This window comes from Pelodiscus sinensis, chromosome 3 (assembly GCF_049634645.1).
Source record: "Pelodiscus sinensis isolate JC-2024 chromosome 3, ASM4963464v1, whole genome shotgun sequence".
Taxonomy (NCBI): Eukaryota; Metazoa; Chordata; order Testudines; family Trionychidae; genus Pelodiscus; species Pelodiscus sinensis.
Genome location: NC_134713.1, coordinates 171,961,629 through 171,975,484, shown reverse-complemented (window position 1 = coordinate 171,975,484; position 13,856 = coordinate 171,961,629). Strand labels below are relative to the sequence as shown.

Genomic DNA, 13,856 nt, shown 5'->3' with positions numbered 1-13,856 from the left:
AGGGACCTCGAGAGGTCATCGAGTCCAATCCCCCGCCCCCGTGGCAGGACCAAATCTATCTAGACCATTCCTGATAGACATTTATCTAACCTACTCTTAAATATCTCCAGAGATGAGGATTCCACAACCTCCCTGGGCAATTTATTCCAGTGTTTAACTACCCTGACATTTAGGAACTTTTTCCTAATGTCCAACCTAAACCTTCCTTGCTGCAGTTTAAGCCCACTGTTTCTTGTTCTATCCTCAGAGGCCAAGATGATCAAGTTTTCTCCCTCCTCCTTATGACACCCTTTTAGATACCTGAAAACAGCTATCATGTCCACCCTCAGTCTTCTCTTTTCTAAACTAAACAAACCCAGTTCTTTCAGCCTTCCTTCATAGGTCATGTTCTCTAGACATTTAATCATTCTTGTTGGTCTTCTCTGGACCCTCTCCAGTTTCTCCACATCTTTCTTGAAATGTGGTGCTCAGAACTGGACACAATACTCTGAGGGTACGTCTACACTAGCTTGTTAGTTTGAGCTAGGTAGGGTAATGAGGGCTAGCGGAGTTGCAAATGAAGCCCGAGATTTAAATATCCCAGGCTTCATTTGCATGTTCCCGGGCACCACTATTTTTAAATTCCCCTTAGTCCAAACTCTGTGCCCGCGGCTACATGCGGCACGGAGTAGGTAGTTCGAATTAAAAATCCTAATTCGAACTACCTCACTCCTCGTGGAATGAGGGGTAATGGTAGTTCGAATTAGGATCTTTAATTCGAACTACCTACTACTCCATGCTGCGTGTAGCCATGGGCACGGAGTTCGGGCTAAGAAGGATTTAAAAATGGTGGCGCCCAGGAACATGCAAATGAAGCCCGGGATATTTAAATCCCGGGCTTCATTTGCAACTCTGCTTGTCCTCATTACCCTACCTAACTCAAACTAATGAGCTAGTGTAGACGTACCCCAACTGAGGCCTAACCAGTGCAGAGTAGAGAGGAAGAATGACTTCTCGTGTCTTGCTCACAACACACCTGTTAATGCATCCCAGAATTATGTTTGCTTTTTTTGCAACAGCATCACACTACGGACTCATATTCAGCTTGTGGTCCACTATAACCCCTAGCTCCCTTTCCGCCGTACTCCTTCCTAGACAGTCACTTCCCATTCTGTATTGGCTCTGGTTAGCCATTTCCAGCCACAGGGAACCACAGAAATCACTTCCCAGAGCAGCATGGACCCACTAGAGGCTTTCTCAAAGCAGGCCCATGGAATACTTTGAGAAACATTGTCTTAGTTCATCAAAAGCAGGCAGGCTGGCATCATTCCACACACAGCATTGATCCTTTCTCTTCCTTGGATTTAGTTGGTCCACTAGTCCATATAGGAGTGCAGCAATGTGCACAAAGTTTGGGATGAATCATCTATAACAGCTCATTAAATCTAATGCCTGTCACACTTGCTTGGCATTCGTGGGGACTGTCCAGTTTGCCAGCATGCCGGTCTTCTTCTTATGTACCTGGATTCTATTCTTCGAATTTGACTTTTTCACATAGGAGAAAACACTTGTTCAGCTCAACTTCAGGCCATGTTCTCCGCAAGTGTTTTCTGAGACTGTGTCCTTTAGGATAAAGATGCATTTCCCAGAGATTATTCAATGTACTCTACATTGGCTTGAAGGCACCCTATGACTGGTATGGCAGTCCAACATCAGTTATTGTGCGTGGTCAGATCAGACCTCTCTTTTAAGTTTCAGAAGTATGATTCAGAAATACTGGTGACATCTGAGCCAGTGTCCATCAAATAGCGGGTCCTCACCTCTGCTATGATTATTTCTACTGTCAAGCAGTCCCCAAATGCATGCATTCTTAGCAAGGATTCAGATTAAGACCGGTTTAACCGAAAAGGCTTATCTGCATGAAAAGCACAATTAAACTGTGACAGTTATTCTGGTGTCTCTCTGGCTGTGTCTAGACTGCAGGGTTTTTTCGAAAAAAGTAGCCTTTTTTTCTAAAAAAAACTTCACCTGTGTTTAGACTACAGCCATGTTCTTTCAAAATTAAATCGAAAGAATGCGGCTTTTCTTTCAACGGCGGTACTCCTCATTTCATGAGGAAGAATGCCTTTTTTCGAAAGTGCTCTTTAGAAAAAAGACGTTCTTGAATGCAAACAGGCTTTTTCGAAAGAGAGCATCCAGACTGCCTGGGTGCTCTCTTTCAAAAAAGCGGCTCACTTTTTCGAAAGAAGAGGTTGTAGTCTAGACGTACCCTCTGTGTCCATGTTTACACTACAAGATTATTTCGAATTTACTAAATTTGACTTCTGGGCACCCAATTTTACAAATTCGAAGTCCCATGTCCTCACTATGGGGAAAAATTGAATGTAGTCCGAGGCAGGCTCTGTTAATGTGGACGCACTCCCTTGGACTCGGAGACCTATGAAGCACTCTGGGGAGTTGCAGGATGCTTCCCAGGATGTGTCTACATGGCAACATAACTCAAAATAAGAGATGCAATTTGAGCTATGAAATAGCTTATTTCATTATTTGGTGCTATATACACAGCCCCAAATTTCAAAATAAAGTTCTATTTCGAAATGCCCCTTACTCCTCATAGAATGAGGTTTACAGGGACGTCAGAATAGCAAGCCTGAAATAATGGGCATGCTGTGGAAGACACAGGATAGCTATTTCAGGATACTCCGGATTGGCCAAATTTTAGTAGATTTTCATACAGGTGGGAAAAAGCTCATCCCTGACACCAACGTGACATAAAACCCGTCTACCAAAATTCATGTCCTTGTTCCAAACCATGAAGGTGCTAGAATTTCTCAATAAAACAGTTATAAAAAACAACTTATTTTCCTCAAATCTTCTGATTGAACCATTTTCATTAAAATCATTTAAAAAAATCAATATCAGCAGGGAAAATGTCAGCCTATACAGTTACAGTCTGGTTAAACTTATAAATCACTGTAAACTGTGTCTTACAATAAAAGTGTTTGCTACCTGTACCATCTATAATGTCCATTGAAATTGCTGCACAAAGGTGCTGACTGAAAGAAATATTTATTAGTCAAAGGGTGATAGTTTTTAATTTCCTCCTGTTTTATATTCTGACAGAATGTGTCTTTTTCAGAAAAAAATCAAACCTGTATACCAGTCCTCAGTATATAGGATCTTGAGGGCCAAATAATGTTCATATGTACCTCCAACTAAAGTCAATAAGAGCAGCTTCTGCACACAGAATGGCAGAATTTGTTCCCATGCTGACTTTTCAATAGTTTTTCACCTGTGACTAGTTAATACTATTATTTTGTTTAAAAAAAAAAAGAAAAAAAAAGAGTAGAGCGGGTTTTGTTTGTTTGTTTTTAGGCCATGATGAAATTAAATTAATAAATCCAAACAAGTGTGAATTAAAACACTGCACTAGACAGGCCACTGAATGAGGATTATGAAGATTCTACCTCTTATTGAAAGTCATTTAGCCATATTCTCCTTTCAGTGTATGTGTGTTTCACTTTCATTAGTTTTAATGGGTGTTTTACACATTCAGAAATAAGCTCCACTGAGTATTCTCCTGCCCATTGGTAGTGATAAATATTTTCCTGAATACTTGCACCAGCCCTTAATTTTGTTATTTGTATTAGTTGCATTATAGACACTTCAGATCCAAAGCACACTGGAACTGTTTCATTGAAAGCTTACTTTTAATGGTGGGTTGATGCTGTTCAGTATTGTACAAGTTCATGTTTCTAAGAGTTATTGGCATGTCAGAGTCAACTTCCTTTTGATGTTGGTGTGGTGCTGTGTTTGGGGGATAGGATGTGGCTAGGAGAGCAATTAGATAGAAAGATTCAGAATATCACTTCAGCCCCTAAAAGGATTTAAAATGGTTCCTCCCTTCCCTGATGTAAAATTGAAGGAATTATTGGAAATGGTAATACTGCCTGTTTCCACTTAGGGTGAATCTCTATTTAGAGGAGATGGTACAAAGGATGGTATAGTTTTCAGTTTCCTGTGACTAACTTAGTTATTCTGACCTAAGAGAATGGGGTTCATCCATCATCTTAGTTAGCACCATATTTCCCTCTTTGGAAGATTATTATACTAGTACTTCTCCACCCCACTGTAAGTAAACAATAACATATATTATGCTTGAATATACACAAACCTACATAGTGGGGATAAGGTAGTATTCAGTATTCTATATTGTTAACAGATTACATGCTGGAGTTCTGTCTACTATTTATGAAACGCCAACCATTTGTTCCTCTAATACAATGTGTTTCTTTTATTACCCAATTGTGTGTGACTCTTTCTGATCATGACATTTATAAAAATAGCTGCAAAAGAGTCACAAAATGTTGTTGTGGTTTTTCATCTTTCTACCTATAATTAAATGTGTTGCTAATGTGGCCAGAGGCCAATACGATTTAGGCTGGTAGACTCCATCCCCAGCTGCTCATCCTCAGAAACAGATTTCTTTATCTCATAGATATTTATTATTATGTACTGAGAAATTTTAAATTGCTTAAGCAAACCTGGTTCTCATGAAGATTATAAGGCCTTTGGGAATTGCAGGCAGAACTCAGCATCTTGTGTGGTAGCTCTCACTCTGCTCCATTTGAAGCCAACTGCAAAACTATCATTGACTTCAACAGAAGACAGTCTGATGTGGCACAACAAAATAGTTAGGCATGCTCATCATGTGTAGAATAGGTAAGTAAGGGTATGTCTACACTACCACCCTAGTTCGAACCAGGGTGGTTAATGTTGTCATACGAACTTGCAAATGAAGCCCGGGATTTGAATTTCCCGGGCTTCATTTGCATGTTGCCGGGCGTTGCCATTTTTAAATGTCCGCTAGTGCGGACTCCGTGCCCGCGGCTACACGTGGCATGAACTAGATAGTTCAGTTTAGGCTTCCTATTCCGAACTATCTGTATGCCTCGTGGAACTAGATCTGAACTATCTAGTTCGTGCCGCGTGTAACTGCGGGCACGGAATCCGCACTAGCGGACATTTAAAAATGGCGGCACCTGGCAACATGCCAATGAAGCCCGGGAAATTCAAATCCCGGGCTTCATTTGTAAGTTCGTATGACTACATTAACCACCCTAGTTCGAACTAATGTAGTAATATAAAATAGATGAAAGCATTGTTCAAAGTAAGTACATTCTCACTCTACTTTATATGTACCTCCAAGGAAACAAATGGTTTCATTCTTTTCTATAATTCTTTGTGTCCTAAATTTGGACATATTTTCAGTCATACTTTTTCTCTTTCTTATATCTGATTTAACCAAATGAGAAAAACTATACTTATCAGGTCAAAAGTGTTAAAATAAAATTTAACAAAACCTGTCAATGAGAGAGGTTTTAGAAGATGGATACAAACTGAATGAGTTTCATGTTTCCAAAATTCAGCAATATCTGTGACTTTTAATGTGTAATGCAGGAGAATAAATTGCTCTACTTTCACTGCTGTAATTTTGGACTTTAATAAGCATTTACTCCATAGGTTAAAAGAAAGGTCTGTGACAGTCTCTGCTGTTTTGTGTGAGTTCAGAATTAATGAAGGCCAGCACCTCTGCTTCAGTGAAAGAAAAGTCTAAAAATATAACAATGCCAGAACATGCAAACATAATGCCAGGGCACATTGCTCTTAGTCTTAGAGCCAAAGCATCTTGCTCTAAAAAGAGACTGTTTAATTTTTTTCAGACATAGTCTATTTTCAGTTTAATATAAATTTTAAACAACAGCACAATCAAATTTTATTATTACCATTATTTTTATTGTATTCAGTGATGCAGAAAAAACAAACTAACACTAGTATTCTGAAGATGATTGTATAGAGAAAGCAGAAGTAACTTTTAAGACTTTGCACATTGATTGTCACTTATTTTAACCTATGCAGTATACCAAGGAAAGATTCAACTTCTGACCAAATAATCCATGATAGCAGAATCTGGAATTGCAGAATGAAATCATTGTAAAACCTGATGTGTGAAAACAAAAATATCATAAGAACTGGAAGGGTAAGCTTTAAATAAACACCTCCACAAGGGGTATAGCAAGTTGCTCCAATGAAACTGGTTGCACTGGGGGCCAGGGAGAGGCGTTTATTTTTTGCATACCTGACCCAGAAAGTTTCAGTTAAGTAACTTGCCAGTAGTATATACAAGCCCTTACAGCATACAGTGCTTGCTGACAATCCATCCAAATAAAGAAACTGTAACTAGCCCAACATTTGGAGTTTCTAAGCTCTTTCTTTCTGCTTTTGCCAGGAAAGATAGATGGTTCTGAGGTTTTGTTCAAAGTAATTAAATTGAGATTCTGAGCTGAAATAAAAGTCATGCATTTCTGCAGATATTATTTTGTAAAAAAGGAAACTATCAAGCATTTTTTTAAAAAATCATTTTGCAAAACAATAAAAATAACAGCATTTTCATTTGTTCATGGGATTTCATGCACACAGTCACTTTTGTGCAAAAATTCACATTGTGCATTTTGAACAAGCTAGAGAAGGAGGACACTTGTAAATGTCACCTAGTCTAATTGGTTATAAGTACAGAGATGGGATCCAGCCTGAGGTTGCTCTTGTTGCTCTGGGGAGCAAACCTGCCAAGGGCCAATCCTGAGATTTGGGAAGGAGAACCCATCCCCAATCTCCTCCTGGGTATAGCCCTTACATCTTTACAAATCCACTGGCTTTGTGTGGTGAAATCAGTGTTTTCCTATTATATTTTAAAACATTGATTATTGTAATAAGAGCAGATTACTCTTCAGCTTTTTGCCTGTCACATAAGGTTTACTGAAATGAGTATAACATAATGCTGTGTTTATTTGCTGAAAGCCAAGTTTGAAAATAATGTACTTGTTGTTTTCAGTTACTTTATTTTCACCTTACAGGATAATAATATTGTAAGAGTCATGAATATTGTATATACACTTGTTAATATCCATGTCTAGAAATATCACTTCCCAACAGCATGAGTCTGAGGAAAAGTGATAGAAATGTAGCCGTGTTAGTCTGGGGTAGCTGAAGCAAAATGCAGGACAAAACTTTAGAGACTAACAAGATGGTTTATTACATGATGAGCTTTCGTGGGCCAGACCCACTTCCTCAGATCAAATAGTGGAAGAAAATAGTCACAACCATATATACCAAAGGATACCATTTTTTTTTAATATATGTTTTTTTGGTATATATGGTTGTGACTATTTTCTTCCACTATTTGATCTGAGGAAGTGGGTCTGGCCCATGAAAGCTCATCATCTAATAAACCATCTTGTTAGTCTTTAAAGTGCTACATTGTCCTGCATTTTGCTTCAGTCTGAGGAAAGACTTCATATACAGGTAGACTAGTTTAAATTGATAGAGATGTGCTTGTTTGACCTAGGCCAGGTTAAATACAAAGTTAGTGACTCTTTTCCAAATGGGATGTCATCTAGGGCTGATATTACTGTTAGAGCCCTACTATGTCTTTCTCAGCAGACTGTCTTATTGTGTATAAGGTTATAAACACCAGAGAAACACAAGCTGAAGAATAGGATTGATTAATGTGACATATTTGAGTTTCTTTTAACAACTGTCTCAACAGCAAGTTATAGAGTTCAGCTTCATACAGAGTAAATAAAGTTTAAATTACACAGTCTTGGCTAGAACACTGCTCAGTTATAATCCACTCCCAAAATGAAATTTGATTTTTTTCTACATGAACTCTTTCCTGGTTTTTCATACCCTGTTATTTCTGCCAGCATTCCTATTGCTCTGTCTTATTTTATTCCACATTTAAAAAAACCCCACTTTTCTGATATATCAATTTTCACTAGTTTACCTCTTAGAATTATAATGTGTCCACAAATAAATTGAAAAATACAAATCATTGAACAATTATTTCTTCTGTAAATATTACAAGAACTGTTTGGGGGAAAAATCTATATTTTCAATAGCAAATTAAGATTACTGAAGTATCTTTCTGTGGGTTTTCTCAGTCTGTTGTTTTTATATCTTGGTTATTTTTTTCTTGTTATGTCTAAAACAAGGGCTATACTTTTTTCTTGTTATGTCTAAAAACCAGTTGTAACTAATTTTCATTAGACTGACACATAAGTATTTTAATGTGCTTTTCCTGGGGAAACATGCTATGATCGTATGAACCGATCTGACAACAAAGAACTAGAGAAAAAGAAAACCATACAATTAGAAGAGGTTTGATTCCTCAGTCCTATGCCTGAAAGTATGTTCTACCATGGCCTCTTGTCTATAGTCACTAAATTCCTGTCTGATGGATTATAGAATCCATCCTGTTATGCAACCCCTCCACCAGCTTCAGTGACATATCATCTATAACTAGAGCCCTATCAAATTTGCTTCCATGAAAAAAATGAAATGTGTAATCTGCTGTCCTCTCTGTGTATCCACACCAGGACCTGGGTAAGGCATCATGCTTGGTTTCTCTGTCTGGATGCAGGAGCAGGGGGAGGAGACCAGAGCAATATTGACACTGGTGCACAGCCTTTCCTAACCATGTTGATTTTAGCCTTTCTTTCTCCCACAATCTTTCTCTCAAATTCTCCTGTTTGCTGCCGTCTGTGCACTAAATAAACAACTTCATATTCTTCATCCCCAGTTGTGTTCTGCAGTCTAGTGTTAGTTAAGTATTATCGGAAAAGAGTCTCATGTCATCATCCAATGGCCAGCAGCCTAATGTCCAGAGCTCATGAGGCTTCTTGATATTTATCCTCTGCTGTAAAGTCTGTTATTGTCTCTACTGCCACAAATAAACTGTAATTCTTTGAGCTGGGAAGACTGGTCAGCAGCCTCCTTTGAAACAATCCCCAAGCAAGATTGCAGCTGGGTGACATTGTGTAGTTCCACTGTGATGACTAAGAGCCAAATACTTCATTGTTGTAAGTAGTCCTTATTCATGTAGATAACCATGTAGACTTCAGCGAGACTATTGATGTGAGTAAGTCTATGTCTTTACTACTGGTTTTTTCTGGGATACTGGAGGTATCCCAGAAAAACTCTGCCGTGTCCAGGGAACATGTCTGCTCTTCTGCTTTTTTTTTTTTTTTTTGCGGAAGTGTAGACGCGCTCTTTTGGAAGCCCTGTCTTCCTCCTTCCATGAGGAAGAAGGGCTCTTCTGAGAGAGGTTTTTTTTCTAAAATTTGGCCTAGTGTAGATGGGCCAAGTTTTGGAAAAGCCTCTTCTGAAAAAACTATCAGAAAAAGGTATGCAAATTGCAGAGTGCAATTTGCATAACTCTTTCTGATAGATCAGTGTAATCTAGACATAGCCTAAGTAAGGGTCAGGGCCTAAATGTGGAGTTATTCATCAACTTCCAACCTTTACAATGTGTGATTTTTGCCCATTTTTATATAGGTCTGATTATTACAAAATTTTCTGAGCATCTTTTTTTTTAATGTCACAAATGTCAAACTTTTTAAATAGCCCGACATCACAAAGTAAACACTGCAGTCATTGAAATTGAATTCTCCTAAAAATATAGCAATGAACCTAGAAAACAAAACTGTAATGAAAAGAAACCATGGTTGGCCTTTCAAGGTGTATACCTGCCATTCAAAAAAAAAAGGAAATCATACATCTAGATCACTGATAAAGCGAATTGAACAGCTCACCCAAGAGACATTCTAACCTTCTTTCATATCATGACAACACCATCTTTGTGTTTTCCTGTTAGACACTCACTGAAACTGCAGTGGAAGGTGTCTCCGATTTTTAAATCCTTGTTTAATGAAAGCTTTCGTGTAGCTGTCCTTTAAATTGGTAATATTTATCACAGGTGGTAACAGCAAGTGCAGTTCATTTTGGAAAACTAATTTATGTGAACTCTCTTTGTCCGCATTAAAAATCATCAGAAAAAGGCAATATAGATGTACACCTTTCATATTTCCTGATATTATTTAGCTAGATCCCTTAGCAGTATTATAAATCCTACTGCTTTTATCATTGAAAGAAATGGGAGGTTTACCAGAAAAAGGGACTAGTATTTGGCTCATAGTATTTTCTTTTTATATCTATTCTTCATATATTATTCGAGCTAATCTGGTATCAGGATAATTTAATCAGGTATGTACTCCAGCAGCAATGGTGGCCAGAGCTCTGGGACCCTTGGAATCACCAAACTCTGGGACAAGTGCCCCTCTTTGCTCTTCACCCCTCCTCCCTCATTGGCAGGCCTAACAGTGGCCATTTCCAAATGTTTCATCGAGAGGCTCAGTTAATTTGAAATGGACAATACGTTGAAGATAAAAGAAAGTTCTCTCTTAAAAACATCGCCAAGGGTACAGCTACACTGCAGCTCACCCATGCCAGCTACTCGGTCAGCAAGGGCTTAAGCTGAGTCGCTGTTTTATTGCAGTGTAGCTGTTTGGGCTCTGGCCTCCCTCCTCACAGAGGCCAAGAGCCTAGGGTCCTGCTGGAGCCCAAGCAGGAGTTTTCAAATTTCAATTCACTGTGACCCCCTACTGGCCACAAAAAATATTATACAACCTCAGGTTGGGGAACCAAACACTGAGCCTGCCCCAGCCCAAAGGCAACATCCAAGGTCTTCAGCTCCAAGTGGGAGGTTTGTAAATTTAGCCCTCTACCCCTGAGCCTTCAGTTTCGACGTTGGGTGATAGGGCTTAGGCTTTGGCCGTGGACCCTAGAAAGTCTAATACCAGCCCTGCTGACCCCATTAAAATGGGGGTCATGACCTACTTTGAGGCACATACTCACAGTTTGAGAACCAGTGGTAAACACTACAATTTAACAGTCCTGCAAGCCCAATCTGTGTAAACTTGAGTCTGCTTGCAGAGGTCAGCTGCAACTTTTAAACTGAAGTATAGAAATACCCTAAGTGTTTGACTTAAATATATAATCCTTTAATTCTTCTCTTTCTAATGTAACTGTGGATGTCCTCATGGAGTTCATGAATATCTATTAATTTTTTAAAGCAACTAAATTCTGGACACAGTAATTGTACATTCATAGTACATTCTGTTTCTGTTCAATCCTTTTTGAAATATACTTATCAGAAGTCAATATAGCAGGTGTGGCCAACCTGAGCCTGAGAAGAAGCCAGAGTTTACCAATGTACATAGTCAAAGAGCTACAGTAATTTGTCAGCAGTCCCATTAGGTGCTTCCTCTCCTGTCTCCAGTATCTTTTGCCCACCAGCAGTCCACACAGATCAGTGCCTCCTCTTCCTTCCCTGCCCTCCTGCCCACTGCAATCAGCTGTTTCATGGCACTCAGGAGGCTCTGTGGGGGAGGGAACGAGAGAGGGTGCAATATGCTTGGAGGAGGAGGTGGAGCCAGGAGTTGAGTACTGGAAAGTTGGCACCTGTAGCTGCAGCCCCAGAGTCAGTGCCTGAGCAAGAAGCTGCATATTATCTTCAGAAGAGTCACAGGTGGCTCCAGAGCCACAGGTTGGCACCCATGCAATACAATAATTCTCTTTTATATGAAGATTCTATTATCAGTTAATATTATCGGTGTTATTTCTAACTCATCCTTTGTACATTCTGTCATTTTATTTGCTATTTTGACCATGGCTATGCATTAAGCATATGTTTTCATGAAACTGTCTACAAATGCTGCTCCGTACATTTTCCTGAACAATTATAAATATTCTGTAGCAGCTAATATGGTACTGCAGCTACTCTTGAACGTTCAAGTATAATTGTTGCAGAAATACTATTGATGCACCTTTGATGGTTCCTGCAATTTAATATGCTCTGTTTTGGTTAGAATTTATGTCTCTATTTTTTGTACATATTCATAGATTACATAGTAAACAGAGAGAGAGAAGAGAATAATATCTAAATGCACATACGCTCTCCCTCTATGTTTTCATTCTTGTTAAAACAAAATGGCCGAAAATAGTTTTCATGAGATTTTTAATTTCCTGCTTTTCATATCTTCATGTCTTCTTTGAAAAATTATGTGAATGCATAGAAAACCAGAGCCCCATTATAATACAAATGTAGAATGTCTTTGTATCATAAAATATTACATCTGAAATGCTTAGCCATTTATATTTTGCATAAATCTGAGTGATGACAGATATGCTAATGATCATCTGTGCACATACTGGCACAGTTTAAGTGAATCTACTTGACTTTGTTTTCTTTGCAGACCACAGATGACATCCTGGTGGCCTCAGCTGAATGTCCCAGTGACGACGAGGACATTGATCCCTGTGAGCCGAGCTCAGGTGGGTTAGGTTAGTCAACTTTTTTCTTCCTTTCTTTTATTTCATATTTGCATGCTATAATCACAAAGAGAATGTGAATTGGCAAATCTTTGCGTAAGACATGGGTAGAGAGTGGCTAAGTGACCTTCATTTATATGTATGGCCAATGCTCACTGTTGACAAGGAGACAATTTTCAAAGCTAGATGATGGAAGCAAGTTGTTGACACTCCTGAACTGAACACCTTTAACAATATGGTAAGCATCTGAGACCAGATTCAACAGTACCTTCCAGTGCTCAGCAAACTATTTTGTTGAGTGTGAGTTGTTCTTTTATCATCTATTCTGAATGGATACTTGACTGTTCAGTATTTGTCACAGCTCTTATTACTAATTGGGACTGTGCATTAGTTGCATTTAATTCATTAGTCACTTCAGATGCCTTGGTAATCTCTCAGTACTTGTAGTAACTTAGTTTAGTTATCTGAAGTAAAATGGATACATTTTGTATGTGATGACTGTATGAAGTCTAAGTACAAGTAGAGGAAACTTGAATAATGGCCTGTATATTAAGGTGAGCAATCACAAGGAGCACTTCATCTTCAGTGCATAAGAGCAACCAGATGAGAATCACAATTATTATTTTTCTTCACAACTAGGAGAATTTTTATGTCTGATAAAAAAGGAGAGGCCTGATTTAGACTCAGAGGTGAATATGCAGTTTCCATTGAAGTTATATAGAGCTACATTATTTCATTCAAGGGAAGTTTTAGTAAAGGTGAATGAGTCCTAGTTCCTGTCCTAGTGATTGGTTGTTGTAGACACTTCCTTCCTGGGTAGCTAGTAGGAAGATGGATTGCCAGAGTAGGCCATTAAAGAACTTGTGTATGCTAGGTGGTCTGCTAAGGTTTAAAGTGGAGGTAAGACCACATTTCCTGTCCTTTCAAAGATTTCTGAGTTATGTTAAAGAGCACCAGTCCCTGGCAAGAGAGATGAAATTCCAAGACGATAGTACTAGTATTTTCCAACTGACTAACACATCAGCTTGAAAATTCCTGCTCTTTTCAGAACACCATTTAACTTGTGAAGATGCTATAAATCATGTACGGGACACACATGCACTGTGTACTTCAAAGTGAAAATAAATGTCCACAATTTATTCTGACATTCGCTTACTTTCAAATTCTTGAGGTTAGCAATTCTGTCATTTGCCTATCATGGATCAATACTACATAACATTCTTCTCTTTCGTGGATCCAAACTCATGCTAATTAGGTCTGTGCAATCAGGCAGTGCTATCTCATTAGCAAATTAAAACGTGGGTGTCCACTCTGCTTCTGTCATCTAGAGTTAAAACTCTTGCCTTCCCCCCTTGAAGGAAGCAATAGTAGTGAAAGTGTGTTATGGTGCCTCAGCCCTGCAGCTGAAATTTTACCATCACTCGCTGACAGACCAGACATGTCTCTGAGATTATTTTAATCCGGAGGCATAACGCTGCAGATCTCACAAACCTTACTGGCTCTGTTGCCTGGCACACTTATTTAGCTCATGAAGGTAAGGGAGACATGAGTGAAATAAAGCTTTATGACAAATTATCATTTCTATCCTAATTCTGGCCCAGAAGTAAATACAAATGTCGATGTTTGTGTACAGTCTTGCTGTTAGCTTG

At 38.8% G+C, this 13,856-nt stretch overlaps 1 protein-coding gene across 20 annotated transcripts in view; it reads left to right on the top strand.

The window, feature by feature from the left end:
* The window catches only part of NRXN1 (neurexin 1), a 1,137,502-nt gene that overhangs the window by 1,103,369 nt on the left and 20,277 nt on the right, over positions 1–13,856 (top strand). For 12 of the 20 annotated variants that reach the window (XM_075925468.1, XM_075925459.1, XM_075925458.1 and 9 more), the window contains one exon: positions 12,132–12,219. In XM_075925468.1, coding sequence (XP_075781583.1) covers positions 12,132–12,219 — 88 coding nt within the window. The remainder of the gene's footprint in view (positions 1–12,131; positions 12,220–13,856) is intronic. The other 8 variants (XM_075925469.1, XM_075925470.1, XM_075925467.1 and 5 more) reach the window with 1 other exon arrangement.